We start from the raw sequence: 20,214 nt of genomic DNA on the forward strand, positions 1-20,214 counted from the left end.
TATTCTTGAGCTTATTTTCATTTACAAGGAAATATGAATAACTTGTATTTGAGCACATGAAATCGCAATAAAATGTTCTGTATAAACATGTTTTGTCTTTGAATCGTATCAAACAGCATTTATTTAGATGTTTCTGCTTAAATTAGTCAATTTCAGTATTGGAAGACTCAAAAATACATTAAATTGGACCTAATAGTGTACAATGTATGAATTGGTAGCTAAATGTACTCCCAGTCAAGTTCAGTTTGTTCTGGATGTTTAAGATAAATCATTTTGTTTTGGTGCTAATCCTCTACTAAACTACTAAACAATCCCATGAGCCTCAGCGCTGCGTTATTTCAACTCTAAAAAGTCAAACATGAACATGAATAGCAGGTTAAACCACCACCCGGACCCTGTTCATCAGCAGCACCATCACCATGAGCATGTCGTTTAAAACCACACTCAATCTAAGCATCTGCGGTTGATGTGACCTTTAAAAAACCTTTTAACAGGGAACTTTATAACAAATAATCATCTTTTTACCAATATTCACATATTAACCATCTTTTAATGGATGATAACGTCTCCTTCTAAACTGATGGAGGACATTTAATTTGAAAAATTGATTCTGGAAAGTGTGAGATCCAAATGATTTTCGTTAATTAATAATAATAATAATAATAATTAATAATTATTATTCATTTTATTTAGAGACGCCTTTCAGGTCACCTTACAAAAGATACAACATACATTTTATAAGTTAAAATACAATACTGAATCAGAGTAATGAATTATCTTCTTTCTTTATTTCAATGTATTCTTTTTTTAAGTGAAGTTTTTAATAAAAACTGATTTAACAAACTAAGTTTGTGAGAGTTAAAAATTCTGGTTTCTTATTATTTAAACTCTCAGTTCCTTACACCGAAAGTAATTTAGACTGTGATTGGCTTTATATATTTACCTTTTTTTTTTCTTGGGTAAACAGAACCGGGTAGCGGAGGGGTGACTGGGAGACACAGGTTTATAATGATGCTCTGAAACCTGACAGGTATCTTTTTAAATTTATTTAGAGCCGAGTCAAACCTGCTGCTCTCGGCAGGCGGCCAGAGCCGGCGCACCCGTCTGGGAAGAAGTGATGGAGGCGTCATTCAAACCTTATTCTGGGACAAACCTGAGTCATCCAGTAAGATGAGTCATTCTACCACCAGCTTTAAAATAAAAAGAAGAAAGATTCACACTTGTAAAAATACAGAAATAATGAGCAAGAAAAGTAACACAGAAGGAAACTGAGAATAAAACAGCAGGCTTTTTTTCTTTTCAGTATTCAAATTAAAATCTGGCAATGGACTGACGGTGTTAATTAAGAGGAGACACAGTGGGTGGGAACTCTGTAAAAACCGAGAAATGGCACATAAAGTTAAAGAATAAAAGAGGGAACGCTTAAAAGGAAAAAAAACTGCCAGCAGACAACTGGAAACTGGCTTTTGAGAAATTATTATCAAGGCATCAGAGAGTCGCTGCAGTAAGTTTCATGAATGCAGTATATATGTAATTGTCGAGGTTATAGAATAGAATAGAATAGAAGACTTCATTGATCTCCCAGAGAAATTCAATCGTGCAGCAGCCAAACACACACACGCTCAACGGTTTATACAAAAAATTAAAAATAGAAATAACCAATAAATAGCTAAATAATAAAAAAAGAGCAATATAAAATGTAGAAAAATTAGCAATGTACAAGAGAAAAAATAGCATTTTGCATCTTGAATTAAAAAAAATGTATCTGCAACGTATAAAACAATACCTGGGTGGTGTTTTTCTACATCCAGATGAACTTCAGCTGTGCATCTGATTCCCCAGCCTTGCATATATATATATATCCCATAATGCAGTGCGTCACTACAGCAGATGGCATGCAACTGACGTCAGCATACCGTGAGTACATACAGTACTTGAAAACAGAGTTTTATTCTGTGGTTGCTATAATTCTGTTATGCAGCTGTGAGAGTTTGCAAGAGGTCAAAAGGTAGGAGACAGTTTCAGTGAATCTGTCTGAAATCACTATAAAGTGCACTATATGGTGTGTTGATAGCTGTCTGATTGTGCAGTGGGGACTGTCATACCCTATCTGGTGCTCCAACTTTATACCACAATGCATCATTGCAGAGTTTAGTGGTCACAACAATTACTAGCTGCAAGAAGGTGGAGCAACATTTGTGTCAAAGGAGCTGCTGCAGGGGGTCGGGGTTTCCATTAAACAGTGTTTCTTTTGATGAGTCCTAGTGCCATCTTTGTAACCTCGTAACTCCCCCAGTCCTGACTCTGTAACCCCGTAACACCCAGTGTCTCATCCTGTGACACTTCTCTTTGAAACAAATGAAAAAAAAGGATCTCCACTTCGAAGAAAATGGACAAAAACATCTTTAGTTTTGGACAAATTATTGTGACTGCTGCTACAGCTGCTGCAAGAATAGTCAACAGAAGGCGGCAGCCGATGATCATTCAAAGTATGATTCAGAGATAAAGCCCTTATGTAGTGCAGTAGCACGTCTATATCGTATTATTGGGGCCAAAAACAGCTGGAAAACTAGATTTGGATGACTTTAGATCGGCTACATCACATTCAGCCCTGCCGGAGACGTGCAAATGCACAAAAAGGGTTTCCATCAAACTTTTTGCAATAATTGCAATAACTCATAACTATTTATTACAGCTTCTTTGTTGTTTTTATGGCTTTGAAGACACCAGAGTCACAACATACACAGCATGTTTGTTTCTACCACTGCTTGACAATATCACTGTTGACTAGTAATAATTCAGCCTGTGAGTTAAAAACAACTAAACTAAATGTGTGACGTCTATGAGGTTAATCGGTATTTTGAGTAGAATACGATCACTGGTGAATCAATCTTGTATTTTAACTTGTTATTATAGTTTAATTTATCCATATATTGTGTATTATAATTCTGTATGGGCAGCTACATGTCCTACCTTTCTCAATGAGATCCTGCTAGCCCAAAACAAATTTTTTGAGAATGGTTACTTTTGCCAAAAAAACAGAATCTTCCATTTTTCTTTTTAGAAAATTTAATTTGTTATCTGTCTTCAATGTGAACACCTATCAAACCTGTGTATTTATGTATAAGTTTGTATATTCATCTCAATACCTGCCACTCAGGTTCCAGAATTCTTTTAAGTTTTCCTCAGACATCCATTCATATCAGACACGACACTCAAAGGACTTTCACCTTCCAAACACTTGAAAAAATATTTTTTTAGTTAAGATCAGAAACACATCTGGAGTTTTTAAATTGTACTTTTTTTCATGCAATTATCCTAAATTTTCTTCATTTTTTTCCATCCTTCAACAATTCAGTAGTTTTTCTTTTTCATGTTAAATTGTCTTTTTCTGTCTTATATTATCTATTTCTATATTGTGTTTTTGCTTTTGCTGTTGTTATTGTTGTTTACGTTTGTTTTATAAAGGGGAGGCATTTTCATAAGCCTTTTTGGCTTCCACCTCTCCTGCACAATGCTTCATTTGACCTTTGTTTTTTACTGTTATGTTTTATGTGCAAAATAAACTAAACTAAACGTCTTTGAAATGTCATATTTTCATGGATTTCTTGATAGTGAAATGCTACGGCGCTGATTTTGAACAAAATTGATTTGCTGAATGGTGTTAATAATGTGTAATGAAAATGTATTCAGAGTCCAGTCACAGCCCTGCAGATACCTGTGAAACCGTTAAATGAACTTTTGAAACTCATTATTGTTATGCTCATTTAGGTTTGCAGGTTTATTTTGCAGGTTAGGTTTATTTTGGGGTTCAACTAAAATAAGTTCAGGTGACTTTATATCCTCACAACCCATTTTTCTCTTAAAGTGAAGTGTTGCATCAGCTGACGCCACCTTCTCTGTCAAATCCTCAACTTAAGTGCGTCTTTCTTATAAAAGAAAGTCTCTTTTATAAATCTTATTGAATTATTGTCTGAAAACAAGTGAGTGAATAAACAGCCAATGAACAACGGTGGAAAGCTGCTGCTGCTGCTGCTGCTGCTGCTGTTGCGTATCAGAGTCTTAAAAGCAGTCAGCACTTCTCGCCTTTTCCTCGTTTAAGTGAGAATGGAGATGTCAAACGTCAGACGTCTCTGTGATCAAATGTTTACTGTACATCCAGCGCCAGACTGCCCTGCTGACATGGCGTCTGCAAACTAAAACCCTTTCCTTTCATCTTTAGACCTGCAAGAAATGCAAAAGCATTGGAGGAATAAAAACCAGAGAGCAGTGCACAGTGGGTTAAGAAAAAAGACAGCAAAACAGAAGCTTTATTAGCCACGTTAACAAAGTGTTACTTAAAAATCTGCAGAATCGTTACATAAAGGATACCATTCCTCATTATGTACAAGAACAAGGCATCAGACCTCAACAGCGTCGCACACTGATCACATGCAGAGACTTCCTGAAACCCACAGAGCAGCGTCTTGTAAAACTATGAGTGAGGGTCTCGGTTTAAGTCATCTCCGGAGTCATAACATTTACAACCATCACTTCATTTCTACCGTTATATTTCTTCACACCATTATCAATTAATACTGACGATGTGGCTTAATTCTAACATCATAATGGAGTTATATAATAATGACTTAACCTGTGTGTTTGAACAAAAGGCAGAAATGTGGATACATATTCTTTTAACCGTCTTTATAAAGCCATACATGAATATATGGTTCTCTGTTCTCACGCTCCATCAGCGTGAACTTGTATGTACACAAACACCTTCTTAATCATGAATCAGTCAGTGAAAAAAGAAGTAAAGAAAATCTTATTTGTTTGGGGGTCTCAGCTCTGGTTTTACAACCAGAATAACAACCGATCAATAGAAAAGAGACAGAAAAACGATCAGCGCCGTGAATTTACGGCAAATAACGCCTTAGAGGTTTTAAAAAAAGAGAAAAAGGTTGGATTAAACGAGAGGCTACAAACAGCTTCATCTACAGTGAGGACAAGCATCAGCCGTGTCAAAGGAGAACTGATGACCCCGTTTACTCTTCAGCTAATCAAACACCAAACATAATCAGGAGGGAGACGTGTACTCAGGTACAGCATCATATTTTGGCTAAAATGCTGCATGAATCAACTTTCATCTTGCGCCAGTCTCGTTCTTTTCTTGAGGGCATCCCAAAGCACACAACTGTTACACATCTGTAACTATTTATAGAGCACCAAAGAAGAGTGTATTAGCAAATGAAGGAGAGGAAAGAATCATAATCTGATTGATCCTTAATTGTTAGTATTTATTGTCATGAATGGATGAGGTGCCTTCACTCTTGCCACACCTTAAGTTCTGTGCAGGTAAAGGTGCATGATGTTTATGTGCATATTTGTGTTTACATGTGGCTTCAGGTGTCTTCAGTTTTAGACTGTGATTCTCGTCATATCAGATGGGGAGACACCTCGCATCTGCGAAAATGACCATTTATCACTGAGTGGCAGAAGTAAGAAAGTTGTTCCAGTGTTAAAACGATAAAGTGTCTCACATCCAAATGTCAGGATTCTTGTAAAGATAAAATAAAATCATCATTTAAACTCTTATAGGAAAACAAAGTTCTCATTTGATGAAATACAGCAGTTTTCTTTTTTAAAGAAAAGAATCCAACATAAACTTGACATCCTGTCGGGACTGAACAAAAGCATCATGTGTAAAAGTAACTCAGCAATAAAATAATCAGTTAAAAACTCCATAAACCACTTCATCTGAGTAAGAAATGGAAAAAAAAATCTACTTGAATTTCACAACTATACAACAAAAACCTGATGATATATAAATCCACACAAAAGACACAGGGAAAAAAAAATATACACATATAAATTAATGGAGATGTAAATGAACTAATGCAAATAAACATGTTTTTCATTGTACCAGATAAACTGCCGTTTTCGTAACAGAAGAACGATATTTAAGGTTTGTTTGAGGCCCATTGACTTAACAAAGTACCACTAAAACAAATAAATGGTCTTGAAGCAGATGAGTTTAAACGGCTTCTTTAGAGAAATTAATGAAACAGTAAATATAAACAACAGAATTATTTTCTCTGAGCCAGCCGGGACATCTCTGTTATTATCTCAGATTAAAGGTTTAGGTAATTTCTTTGATGTAATATTGCAAAAATGATTGTACATTATTAATTTAGTTTTCTTTGCTACTTAATATAAATATTTTTCAGCATATTCACTCTTCAAACTATGAACATTCTCACAAGATCAGCATATAAGTAAATGCAAAGTAAAAACATTATATTTTAAAATGATATATGCCTTTAATGTCTATATTTTGTGCTCAAAGTTACTGTTATTTTCATACATTGATGGCAAAGGATTCACATTTGCAATTTACAAACAGACACAGACAATAAGGCTACATTATACTCTTATTTCATTTTATACATTTCATAGACTTAAATATCCATCAATTTATTCTCCTTTAAAAGTGATATGTCACTTTGACAGGAACATTTTGTGTACTTCCAAAGACGTATAAATTCATGAACTGACGGTAACATTGTCACGGCTATTATTTTGAAGGCTGAACATGTCGCTGCATATACCCGGATGTTTCAAGGGCGACGTGCACTTTCTTTTAAAGGGAATCTGGTTTCCAATGTGCCATTTGGTACAACAAAGCAAAGATCATTAACGAATTAAAGGCATACGAAGTGACATTTTTATTTTCAAACAATAAAGCAACAGAACACAAGTGAGTAATGCAGATTTCCAGTGATTACTGCTGATTTCACTTATGTCTATCAACAAAATAACCTCATAAATTGATCCAATTCAGGGTTGAGTGTTTGAAACTGAGAAATTAATAATGGTTTGGGATTTTTTACCCTTTAAAACAAGCATCTTTTTCACAATTCTGTGGACTTTACATTAAAAAGGCATTCTATTACTATTAAATGTCACTTTATCTCATGAAACATGCATCTGTCAACTCTCTATGTCCCAGACGGGAGGAAAAAAGAAGAGGAAGAGGAATGTTTTACACGTTTACACAACAGTTTCATGTGAGAGTGACAGATATTGAGTTAGTGCGTGACGTCACTGCATGCGCCACCTCCAGCATTGATGTGTACATTCATTGAGTCTGAGTAAAATGCTACTGCTGTGTGTTATATTTGTGCATATTGTGCATTAAACACTAAAGGGAGGCGGTCCTGTCCAGGTATGACCTTCCTGTGGGTGTTTTTTGTGAGCTGAACAAAAATAAAACAAGGAGGATGTTTACTGTAAACTCCATTAATCCTTCAGCTCATTTGAGGTTTTGAAAAAGGACCTTGTTGTCACGACAACCTTCACTGGATTTTCTCCGAGGCAGCAGCCCGTGTCGTGATTAATGAGACTGAACTCAGGGTCGTGGCCCCAGACTCTGCTGAAGTGTCCTTGAGCATCGTTCTGAATCCCAAGCAGCTGTTTTGTAGCCGACCTCTGGTCACGGTGAAAGTGGGTGTCGTGGTTACGCCGGGCGATGAACCCAGACCACAGCTGCAGTTAGCAGAGACTGAGGCTCCGGGACAAACATCTGGAAATTATTTTGATTTGTGAAATTACATAAAATTTTGTGCATTCACTTTTTTTCTCTCTCCATGAAACAATTTTTTTCAGACGCTTTTTTAGACTTAAACCAACTTAATTCAGCTCATAATATTTGTACGCCTGGAGTGAAACTCTCTCAACTCTTGGATAATTGAAAACAACATGGGGGCAGAACATCAAAGAGGAGGAACTAAAACCATTTCATCATCCAGCGCTCATAGGGAATGACTGCCTGTGCCCACTAAATCTGCATATTACCACCTGAAAAACATTGCTAGAATTAAGGGGATTCTGTCTAAACAAGACATGGAAAAACTTATTCATGCATTCATTTTCAGTAGGTTGGATTATTGCAATGGCATCTTTACAGGCCTTAACAAGAAATCAATCAGGCAGCTGCAGCTGATCCAGAACGCTGCCGCCAGAGTCCTTACAAACACCAGGAAACTGGACCATATTACACCGGTCATGAAATCACTACACCGGCTTCCAGTGAGTCAAAGGATAGAGTTTAAAATCTTACTGCTGGTCTACAAAGCACTGAATGGTCTTGGACCAAAATGCATGTTTGATCTGTTAGTTCCTATGAAGCTCCCAGACCCCTGAGGTTCATCTGGATCTGGTTTGTTGTGTGTCCCAAGAACAAGAACCAAGCAAGGTGAGGCAGCGTTCAGTTATTCTGCTCCTCACCGGTGGAACAAACTTCCTGTAGACCTGAGGTCTGCTCCAACTGTCAGCTCCTTTAAATCAGGCCTAAAACATTACTGTTTACTCAAGCGTACCCCTAAATTAAACTTACCTGCTGTACTCTACTGCCCTTATTTTTAACAGCTGGTGCTTTTTATTATTTTACTTCTTTTCTTATCATCTTATTCAATTATATTTGTTATTTACTGTCTAATTATGTCGAATTATGTACTGTCTAATTATGTCTTGCCGCTTTTAATGTCAATGTAAAGCACTTTGAATTACCTTGTGTTGAATTGTGCTATATAAATAAATTTGCCTTGCCTTGCCTGTGGAGGATTGTGTTTCACCTCAACTCCAACGCCTCCCTGTGTCACTTCCCCTTCATATGGGGAGACAAGACTGCAGAAACAAATGAGGTAATCCCTGCTACTGTGAAGTAGTGCCTGTACACCTCAGATATTGAAATATTGGCTGTGATTTTCCTGATAGTATCAGCTGACACTTTTCAGCTGGGCTGTTTAAGACAGTGTTTGTTAACTTCTCCTAATGTCATCAGGATAGAGAGAAATAAAACACTCTCGTAAATGTTAGCGCTGTCTTCAGCTCTTAAGCCTCGTATAACCTTCTGACGTCCAACGACTATCAATTGTTCAGAAGTAACAAAAAACCAACGTGGTCCGGAGAAGCTGAAGAAGGTCTGCAGTGATACTTTGAAGTTCCAGATTGGGATGCCCATAATTTATAAACCACATGAGGATGACATCAGAGCCATGACTGAGGGTTTTACAGATGACATAAAGCTCTTCGTGAAGGGCTAAGAAAGTCTGTTTCCCTCATCCGTTTGATTCATACGAACATTACGTCTGATCACAAAGGAATTAAACACAGACAAAAGTCCCAAAAATGCGTCTTTTAGATTTGCATCTGTTCAATTGTGCCAGTTCACAGAAACGTTTTCCTTTTAAAAACTGTGCTCCATATGAAGCCCACACCGTAGCTTATGGGACTGGTAAGTGTTGGTATAAGTCTTATTTAGGTCATTTCAGACAGAAGAATGACACACTGTAGATCAGTAATAAGAGATAATATTCATTCGTCTTGTTTGCACTTACTGGCCTTATATATCCAATGTCTCCACTGATATTTGGCTCTTTAAGTCGAAACCTTTTTATTTACTGCTGCATTTGAGTAATCTCCCACAATGCACTGTAATCTTTATTTCTTACATTTGATTGGTTGTAGTCCTTTTTAACTCATGCCTGACTCTCTGTAATTTTATAAAAGATTTTGTAATGCACTTTTTCATGTTTATGTGTAAAAAACATAACAGTCTTGTACATGAAATGTACCGTACGGATAAACTTGCCTTGCCGAGGATCAAAAACACTTTGTTCCCCCACAAAACAGGCTTGTTTATCTGAAAGCAAATCTTTTTTTTCTGAGGCATTCAGGCTTCATCTCCTCTGTTTTGTTCTGGCAAGGACTTTCTGTGACATCCAAGAACTACTCCAGCAGCAGTACTTCACATAAATAGACTCTCTCTGCGGTAATAAGAGTCATTGTGCTGAAGACGGAGAAAAGATTGATTTACGCTCGTGTCTTTGGACAAGGTGCTCATATAAAGTCTGAACATTCAAACAGTGGAACTAACTTTCTGATTTATAATAACAGGGATTCCTACGTCTAAATGTTAGGTTGTCATTCACTCTTTATTTTATATAGTAAAATTCTTCAGTTGATGCTAGGTAGATGCTCTACATTTTTCTTTGCAACATTCAGAAGCAAAACAAACCGCTCACCTTCATCTCTGCGAATGAAACGTATTAAAATGCGCCGAACGCTCTTGCAAACAAGCCCGGAGGTGATTAAGAGAAATCTGTTTCACAAATTCTAGACAAGTGGAAAGTTCACAGCACAAACAAACAACACAGTGTCGGTGACAGCTGGTAGCTCTCGTAGTTATCATCAGCAATTAAACAGAGCAGGGCATGTAATTTTGTAATTACCCACTCTGTGATTGGGGCTTTTGATGTCTAACATCAGTGAAATTATGCTTTCAGAGCAGGTACTTTATCCACACAAGCAATCTCAAATCTTTCACTTTCCTTTCCACTCGACTACTTTCATCCCTCCATGTGGCCAAACAAGAAAATAAAACTTCTTCCACGTCTCTGTGTCCAACTTATGTGCAGTGAAGCATCAGTCGCAGTTATTTCCCCTTTCATTTTGGCGTTGACGCACCCCCCACTACTGAGGGGCCGCAGGCTGCAGCAGAGCCAGCCTTCCTCGCCTAATCAGGGTCAGACGGCTTCTTCATGCTCGTTAAAACCTACAGCTGAGCCACGTCGGTCTGTTTGCTCTTCCCTGGAGGTGAGAGCTGAAACCTGAGCGGGCCTCGAACAGAAACTCCTCAACTTCCACCAACGAGCTGAAAATCCACCTTTTCAGGAATCAGCTCACCTCATCCTCATCTTCTCCACCTCATCCTCATCTTCTCCACCTCATCCTCATCTTCTCCACCTCATCCTCATCTTCTCCACCTCATCCTCATCTTCTCCACCTCATCCTCATCTTCTCCACCTCATCCTCATCTTCTCCACCTCATCCTCATCTTCGCCACCTCATCCTCGTCCCAACAGAAACAGTTTAAAATGTTGTCTCTGTAAAGCTGTGTTTGAATAGTATTAAAGGGCTTTAAGCGGATAAGTGTGGTGACGTTGGAGGATTGTCATGCCACAGATCCACATTCATTTATTTTCTGCACCCACTTCAATCCCACTCAGGGTCACGGGGGGGCGGAGTCTCTCCCAGCTGTCAACATATAAAATCACAATTTAAAAAAAAAACATGATCCTACTAACAATATTTCGTTATGCAAGCCACTGCAGTCTGTTAAAGAGCTTTGCTGTTGTTCAAAACCCCGAATAACCTCCCTTTGTTCTTTTTTTTTTTAAATGCACAATTTTTTTATTTATTTCGACCAAATCCCTCCTGCATCCTGAACATGCTCAATTCAAGTTTAAATAGTCTTTTAGGTCCATTTGGTTATTTATCAAGAGACAGGTGACAAAGACACCCTCAACCTGGTGCTGAAAAGTAGGAAAAGATAATTAAATTGTGTATCTTAATCTAATAGCAGGTAAATATTTACATCTTATAAATGTGAGGATGCTTTGATGCATTTTTGTTGGTAAACTGAATCTGGACACTTAGTAGAAATAAAATCCTCTATAATTTTCAGTCGTCATATTTATGGGAACCTTTTGCGTGATCAATTCCTTCCCCTTCACATGATTTCAGCCAGAGATCTGGGAGAGTTATTTCTTACTCGGTGACACTTCAGCAGGGTTTTGGACTGACCAGGAAAAAGAGCAGAGTTCAAAACTGCATCATCCAGCGGAGATGACGGGGCAAAGCAGATAAGTATGGCAGGACCCTGCTCATAAATGTGTGTTTTAATACCTGTTATGGACACTAAAGCTGATAATTAATTCATATGAATTATACTGTGAGCTCAGTATTTGCTGATTATATTATTCTATCATAGCATCATTAATCTCAATGGTCAGTGCTAAATCATGAATGTTAATTGGATACTGAGCTTCAGGAGCTGCTAACAGACAGGAATGACTCCCGACTACGACAAGGTTTATGCATAACTATTAGCGTGTTTTGGTTTCTGAGCCTCTGTTGGTCAATATTTACAGTATTTGTTGGCGTACTGAGATTTAAAACGGTGGTATTTCAGCGATCAGCTAAAGATTAGTCGGTGCAGGACTGCATGTGCGATTAAAAATGTCCACACAAGTAACACAGAGATGCTGAAGACTGGCCTGTGATGACGTACATTATCACAGGCTACATTATCCTTGGCTAACTGTCTCACTATACACACTGGAATACATCAGCATACTAATATTAATGTTTACACAATTTACAGCGTGTTTACTCGTTAAGGCATGTCGTATCCTCACATGACACAGATAACATTAGATTTGATGCAGATGAGCAGCTGCTGCGTCATTAAAGGTTCATTTCACTCAAAACCAGCTTCACGTCCGACTTTAACAGAGCTGCAGTCAGACGGAGGGAAACATCCGCAGAGCTCCATGTTTCTTCCTCTTAATTAACCTACCTGTTTAATTAAACCAGGTAGAAACGTTGTGGTTCTTTATCTTTGTGCCACTTTAACACGTTACTGTACTGCACTTGTTGCAGAGAGCTTGCTTGATAACTTCTTTTATCTTTAACTAAAGCTTTTCAGATCAAGAGTTTGGGAAATGTTAAAAACAGTAAAGAAAAGCAGAGCTTAATACCTTCAAGCCTTAAACTTTTACAACTCCAGATTGTCAAACATGGCGCTTTGTTGCTTTGCCTTAAGACTGTTTTTGTGACAGTTTAATATTTATTTTAATAATTTATAGGGTTAAACTGTTATTTTAATCATTTAAACACTATAAATGTGTCTTCGATATAACTTTCTGAATTTCTACAAACAAAACGACTAAAAAAAACCAACTTAAAAACACACGTACACATTAACAATAATATAGTAAACTATCACAGGGTAATTTTTTCATCACATTAACTGCATTTCTCTCTTGAAATGGAAACAAAGGAATCCTCCACCACTGATTAAAACAGCATCCGTACATGTTGTTGTCATTTTTTAATCATCTCACAGTCGCTGTGACTCATATTTCGCACCGCATAGTTTTAATTGTCAGATAAAAATGGCCACTCAGACACTATTTTAATTTGGGGAGAGGCGGCTGCTGATGGGAACGTCTACTTCAAAGGTCATCTCTGATGCTGCTGAAGGTGATGCTGGCAGAAATGTTGGTCGGTAAACACCAGGCAACACTCTGGAGGAGTTGCTGGATGGCTGATATGGAGCTTATACTGAAAAAAAAACATCCTTCTATGTATTAAATGTATTTATTTTTAAATTCATGGCTATGAACCACCAGCAGAGAAAATGAGAAAAAAAGTGAGAAACTGTGAAAACATTTTCCTGTCCGATTCTGTTTCTTGCAAAGTGGAGATTTGCAGTCAAACGCGTGTGATCCTGCTAAGCTGATATTACTGCAAAATAGCAGCTTTAGGCTGGAAAAGCCCTTGCTGGGATAAAAACACTTCAGGGTTTTCTCTGCATGTTGTTGACACTGTCATAAAAGGGAAATGATTTTCCCCTAAAACTTACTCAGACAGCATCCTGAAGTGTTGATGTAAAAGAAAACCTGATGGAGAGAAACGTCAGGTGTCCCTTTGGACTGCTGACGCAGTCATTTACGAGTTTATTAACCTTTATAAAGTGACTCATTTCACTTCTGCACCCTGCGGACCAGCAGCTCTGCAACTGGCAACGCGTCACAGCTGAATTCAGCAGTTTTAAACCAAAACACTGCTTTTAAAACTCAACCTCCGACCCAAATTAGTAATCCATCAAACGGCTCAGCAGAAACGTTGCACGCTGTGGCAGCTAAGGTCAACAATATACTGTATTAATTGTTGATTGGCACTGGGGCACTTTTTTTTTTTTTAAATCTTGTGACTATTTTGATGACAAAACTGTCTTAAAAAAAAAAAAAAGAAGCTCCCATTGCTTTGGAAATCACATATATGTCTACTTAGACATGTGAGGAAAAAAAACAAAGAAACCTTCATAAACGAGCCAATTTATCTGCCACTCGAAACACTGTCATAATCAAGACTGATCATTAGAACTGACAGACAATAACCAGCTGATCAGGTGGCTCCGGCTCGCTGGTTTTAACATCCAGCTGCAGCTTCATTGTTTATAATTCATGAACAAGTGCTCAAAGTGGGGCATTGAGCAGTTTAAGACCAGACAGAGGTCAGGAACGGGCTCAAAGGCAGCGTCTACTAAAGTCACAGTCATCATGTGGGCACCAAAACATCATGATATCACAAAAAAGCAATTATTATGGATAAAGCCCTTGCATTATGAGACCCTATACTTCTCTAATAAACTGATCCAGATGAAATGAAGTGTCTTATGAGAGCTGTGAAGCTCAACTATGCAGTTTATGTGCAGCCAGAGAAACAAATTAGAGTTAAAAGGTGCCAAAAGACACTATGAGAGACACAAGTGCTGTGTGATGCAGATTTAAACTGCTTTCTTTCACAGCTCCGAGGTTTGCGGTTGTTTTTCTGCACACTTCGCCGTTTTAACGCTGGGTGTGAGTGTAAATGTTGCCTCTGTTTACTTGTCTGAGACCAAGCCTTCCATCACTCTTTGTTAAATCAATAATAATGCTCTGTTTCTTATCTATACACCATAATATCTACTAGATTTGTGGTTTCTACTCACAGCAGCATGAGACATGTTTAGAGTTATATTCCTGTCGAGGATTTTATGTGGTTGGGTTTATATGTTGACCATCTTTTGAGCGTAAAGACTTTCACAACGGTGTTAAACATTTTTTTTAAATTGTAATCTGCTTTATATTTATGACTCAATCTGATTAAAACGTGTGTTTAACATTGAGACTCTGATCTCCAACAATCAAACATTCATCTCCATATATGTGCTCTTATCCTCCCCACTACAGGCTTACCTCTCTCTTCTTCTGCATCATCAAGCCTTCTTTTGTGTGTCATACATCGTCTCTGATTGGTCAGAATAAATATCCCTTAAGCCTATAGCGTAGGTCCATCCCCGCCGGGATGGCGGGATGAAGCTGGGTCAATCCAGCGGAAAGCAATGTGCTTAAGATGTGCTTCTCCTGCTGGGAACCAACGGAGGACCTGCTCAACTGTGCATACCCATGATGCAACTGGACACCCCCCCCCTCGTAGGAAGGAAACACATCAGCAGAGTCTTAAACTCCACACGCAGCAGCTGGAGGAGGATGTCTGCGCGGTCCTGGTTCTGATCTGGAGTCCCTGCTGGGCTCTGGCTGGATGTTATTCCGCGTCTCGGAGCGCTCCACCAGAAAGTCCTCCCCTCCGTCACCGCCGTCGCCTCCTCCCGCCTCCCCGGAGGCCAGCTGCTTCATCCTCAGGTTGATGGAGCCGTAAGTCCTCTTGGGTCGGACGAACACCGTCCTGCGGCGGTACATCTCGCCGCGGCAGATGGACACCATGAGCAGCACGGACAGGAACATCCCCCCCAGGGTCAGGAGGCCCAGGCCCGCGATGATGCACTTGTCCAGGTGGGAGCCCAGCCGAGCGTAGTACATATCCAGCTTCTCCATCTGACGCGCCGACACCGAGTCCGGGTCCACCTTGGCCTCCCGCGGGATGGTGTAGGCGATGACCACCAGCACGATCCCGCTTACCAGGAACACCAGCGCCAGGATGAAGCCGTAGTCGGCGGAGTGGTCGTCCGCCGGGCTGAATGCTGTCAGGTCCTCCCGTCCTGCACCTCCTCCTGCTCCTCCTCCTCCCGGTCCTCCTTCATCAGCGTCATCATCATCATATGATGGCGAAGAAACCTCCTGATGGTGCTGCTGGAGGAGAGGGAAAAGGAGAGGAGGGGAAGGGAGGGGGTAGGAAGGATGGAAGAAGGATTACAGGATTAAAGATGAGGGGTGGACAAATGAAGGAGGAAAAAGAAACGGGAAAAAAGAGAAGATCATAAGTGGATGAAAGGAAGAAAAAAGTTAAAAAGTTAAACAAAAGAAGGAAAAAAGTGAAAGAATATCAAAGATGAAATTCATGTGTGAAGCAACTCAGTTGAGGTCAGACGGTCAGAAGGGACGGTCCTCAATCCAAAACTCTCTTTAAGTTGAGAATGAGTTACTTCATCAAATAGAGGGATAGATAAATTCACAGGACGGACGGACGGACGTAGGGCTGTGCGATTAATCGATTTTAAATCTAAATCGGATTTATTAATCAAGACGATGTTAAAAAAAGGAAAATCGATTTTCCTTTTTTGCAGCTGGCTGCATTACAGACAGAGCTCGTCTAGTCATCTTTGTTTGGTCAAGAAAATTGTAAATGTTGTCACTTTACTAAACTCAAGGAGGATTTACAGTATCTTTCAATTGCACTTCATTCCCAATAGGGAAATTTGTTTACTATTTTTCTTTAAAAATAAAGATAAAATATTTGAAACAATTTATTCCATTGTCTTTTGTAGTTTTACCAAAAAAATCGAAATCGAAAAAATCGGGTTTTCAGAGAAAAATAGCGGGATTTTATTTTTGTCCAAAATCGCCCAGCCCTACTTGGACGGATGGATGGATTCATGAATGAATGAATGAATGCCTGAATGAATTGATGGATGTATGGGTGGATACAGCATATACAGACAGTGACCACCAAACCAGACCACACTCACCTTACTGTTGCCTTAGGGATGGATGGATGGATGGATGGATGGATGGATGGATGGATGGATGGATGGATGGATGGATGGATGGATGGATGGATGGATGGATGGATGGATGGATGGATGGATGGATGGATGGATGGATGGATGGATGGATGGATGGATGGATGGATGGATGGATGGATGGATGGATGATATAAAGACAGTAACCACCAAAGCAGACCTGGCTCACCTTGCTGGTGCCTGACGTTGAGGGCGGACAGCCTGCAGAGCCTGCAGAGCCAGCAGAGCCAGCGGGTTGGTGCTGCTTCTCCTGCAGGTGGCGCCGCTCCTCGTCCTGCTGGTAGGAGGCGTTCTCGAAGCCCCAGGCGGCGCAGCCCGCAGCGGAGACGCCCCCGGGGGCCGGGGCAGGTGCAGGTGCAGGGGATCGGTCTCTCCGGCCTCCTCGCAGCTCCTGGAGCTCCACCGCGTTCAGAGACGACTCCATTGGCATGTGTTCATGTCTTCACCAGACCTCCGCTCTGTCCTCACTGGATGGACGGGTGACATTTTACATATTATTAAAGTAACATTTCCATGGGGACATGCCGTCTGTGACCTTTACATCATCAAAATGTAGTCTTACATTTGTATCTGTCAGTGTATTATTTTGTCTTTTTCAAATATTCAAATGTTTATAGAAACGTGCTACAGTCTATAAAGTACAGTGCTTAAATAAAATGCTTGGTATTTGTATTTAAAAATATCGAACCATTGATTTAACACTTTTACCCCTGGACATTTTACAAATCAACGTATATTCATAAAATATGTATTGCATTTAACAACTGCTATGAATAAACAATTGATAAAAGTCTGTAACACATCGCAAACATTAAAATGCTCCTTCAATATCCATTAATTTCTAACAATTACAGTCATAAATGATAAATGAACCCAGTGGAGCGGTCTTGCACAACGTCTAATGAGCATCGCAACAATATTACCAGGGGGCCATTTTTCTGTGGAAAAATCCCAGTTACGGCATTCATGTGTCACAAATCACAAAAACGGTTAGATTACTTTTACGACTCAGTTCTTACATGTCGTAATGAGAGTTTTTGTAGCAATGAAGGTCTGTAATCTTCCCAGGTGGGCAAAGAACACTCATGTCTTGCAGAAGAAGGTGGTTTCTCTGCAACTCCTGGTCTAATCTGGAGTACAAGTTCTTCCATGGATGGATGAATGGATGAATGGATTCACGAATGAAAGAATGGATAGATGAATGGATGGATGAATGAATGAATGAATGGATGCATTCATGAATGAATGAATGGATCAATGGATGTATGTATGGATAGATACAGCATATAAAGACAGTAACCACCAAACCAGACCACGCTCACCTTACTGTTGCCTTATGGATCTGGGCCGGATCCCGGATTACTTAAATTGATGCTCTTGAAGGTTATGAGCTGTGCCGGTAATGGAGAGATGTTTTTTTAACTGGTGCATATACTCAGTGAGCATGGATGGTCATGGGATACCTGTTCATGGGGGTTTCGTGTGGAGATTGAATGGATTTGGTTTTGTGTCCGAGACACTGAACACGATTTTAAACCCAATTTTGCAAAAGAAAATCCTGCACCAGAAGCAGATCAGTGAGTAGTGAGCATGCAACTGTTATGCATAATAAAAACATCAGAATTAGGCTTGCAGACACGTCGCTGCGCCATCTCTGGACAGATTTCCAGCATACTAAATATTTGGAGCTGTTGGCTGTAGTTCAGACGTGGCTGTAGCTCCACAATGTTCACTGATGGTAGCAGAACAAAGACCAAGCAACATGGCGACATGGCGGCACGGCAACAGGAAATGATTTCTTCTTAAGGTCCATTTTCATCCGAACTACTCTTGTTTTATGTTTGTTTTTGCATCATTTCTGTGCTGGGTTTTGCTGGAATCAAAGTGTCATGTGACATCCTTTACAGCCATTTAATGCCACAACTCTCAAATAAAAGACTGCAGGTTGTGTAGTCTGAACAGGGCCCCAAGTCTTAAGTGTAAAAATGATGCATTTCTTAATTATCATCATATTTAAGCTATTTTTTTAACAGTTGGAAATAAGGATGAAGGAGATCTTAGTTGCTTAGAACCAAATTGTTTTTCATTCTGTGTTTGTCTCCTCATTTTCCATAAAACAAATCTTTCTTTTACAGCTTACAGTTTATGAGACGTATTAGCGAGGTCTTACTTTGTCCCAAAATGTGTGCAGATCTGTTGCAGTTACTATCGATCTTTTTGTGTCGCAGCTGCGGGCCAGAAGTCAAGCGCTAATCACAGGTGTCTCTCGGTGTTCACTTTCCATATTCGTCTCCCCTCATCACCGTCGGCGCCATCACTTCCTGTTGAGGAGGATGACAGTTGGAATCAGATGCCAAGTATTTTGCATTTGTCAGTATCCTCGTCTGACCCGACCCGTCTCAGAAACACATCCTCGCTTTCCCAGAAGTCACTCAGGGTAATACAGAGCAGAAACATAATCACGCTGTACATAAAGAGGCAGAGATGGACATTTGGAAATGAAATGATGAAATAAATTGAAATACATCAAGTCATTTTTACCATTTCTTAAAGATATTTTAATGCACTTACTGAGCTTGTTTAAACCTCATGAGCCCTGGTGTGCTCATCATCAGCATAATCAGAGGGCGTGAATATTAAAGCAGTGTGACAGAGCTGCAATCTACATTACACGCCTGCAAATTCATCATCCTGACAACACCTCCAGCCTCGTGTGTGATCCTGCATGCAAAGAAAAAAACCCTCTCTTCTCTGTGGTTTTATCCTCCGGACGACCAACACACATCTGTGTGTGTGCAGCTGGTTAATATCTGAGGAGCTACAGAGTTACAGAAGCCTACTGACACAGTTGCAATCTATATTTGCATCAAACACATTAAAGGGAGGTGGGGGGGTCCTGGGGGCCACAGGGGAGCAAGCCATCATCATTTCCCCCTGTGGTGTTAACATCACCTTGACCTTGTGATGCACCAAACTGCTGAAACCTCAACCCCAACATTGGCTGTGTGGATGTATGTGTGTGTGTGTGTGTGTGTGTGTGTGTGTGTGTGTGTGATACGAACTGCATCGACTGACATGCTTTTCTTCCACCGAACAGTCGGCAGGTAAGAAAAGCCAAACAGGAGGATGAGTCCGGTTCAACAAACCATCACATTTTGAGGGGAAATTACGCAACGAGCGACTGTGAATCAGCCTGGAGGGAAACACCGGGGAGAGACTGAGAATCCAGGCAGGCGGGACGCGGAATCCACCCCGCGCTGCATCTCAATAACCCCGACCGACCGAGACCGTCGACCACCGGGGGGGAAGGGAAGGGGGGGCTGCGGAAAGCGGCCGCGGGGACGGCTGCCTCTTACCTGGTGCTGATGCTGCGACCCGGCGGGGAATCAGGCGGTCTGGACATCCGGAGAGATGGATGCTGCCGGAGGATGAGCGGGAGGAGAGGAGGATGGAGAGGAGGAGAGGAGGAGAGCGGCGGTGACACTGACCATGCGCGAAACCAGCTGGTGGGTTTTCTGGTGTCGGATGAGGAACCTCTCCACCTCGTACCGTTGGAACCAGAGCATCACCTGATGATGCCC

At 40.2% G+C, this 20,214-nt stretch overlaps 1 protein-coding gene across 3 annotated transcripts; it reads right to left on the minus strand.

The window, feature by feature from the left end:
• Positions 1 to 4,324: 4,324 nt before the first annotated feature.
• On the minus strand, positions 4,325 to 20,123 carry tmem74b (transmembrane protein 74B). Of its 3 annotated transcripts, XR_009782969.1 has the most exons (5): positions 19,990 to 20,123; positions 18,804 to 18,954; positions 16,803 to 17,100; positions 10,889 to 15,740; positions 4,325 to 10,748 (listed from the first exon to the last, which is right to left on the minus strand). XR_009782969.1 is itself a non-coding variant. In XM_061727026.1 (4 exons), exons 3-4 carry the CDS (start codon positions 17,061 to 17,063, stop codon positions 15,114 to 15,116), a joined length of 888 nt encoding a protein of 295 aa, XP_061583010.1. In that variant the 5' UTR covers positions 17,064 to 17,100; positions 18,804 to 18,954; positions 19,990 to 20,123; the 3' UTR covers positions 4,325 to 15,113. The 3 variants fall into 3 exon arrangements, 2 of the variants coding, with proteins under 2 accessions (XP_061583010.1, XP_061583011.1); XM_061727026.1 differs by having other exon boundaries at positions 4,325 to 15,740; XM_061727027.1 differs by lacking the exon at positions 18,804 to 18,954 and having other exon boundaries at positions 4,325 to 15,740; positions 19,990 to 20,051.
• Between the last annotated feature and the right edge of the window lie 91 nt (positions 20,124 to 20,214).

Source organism: Cololabis saira, chromosome 8 (assembly GCF_033807715.1).
Source record: "Cololabis saira isolate AMF1-May2022 chromosome 8, fColSai1.1, whole genome shotgun sequence".
Lineage (NCBI taxonomy): Eukaryota > Metazoa > Chordata > Actinopteri > Beloniformes > Belonidae > Cololabis > Cololabis saira.

What these genes read in the sequence shown, in the direction of transcription:
- tmem74b (XM_061727026.1), bottom strand. Translation starts at nt 17,063, where the DNA reads ATGCCAATGGAGTCGTCTCTGAACGCGGTGGAGCTCCAGGAGCTGCGA. An exon ending in CAACGTCAGGCACCAGCAAG is followed by an intron (nt 15,741 to 16,802) that starts GTGAGCCAGGTC and finishes CTCCTCCAGCAG; the next exon opens with CACCATCAGGAGGTTTCTTC.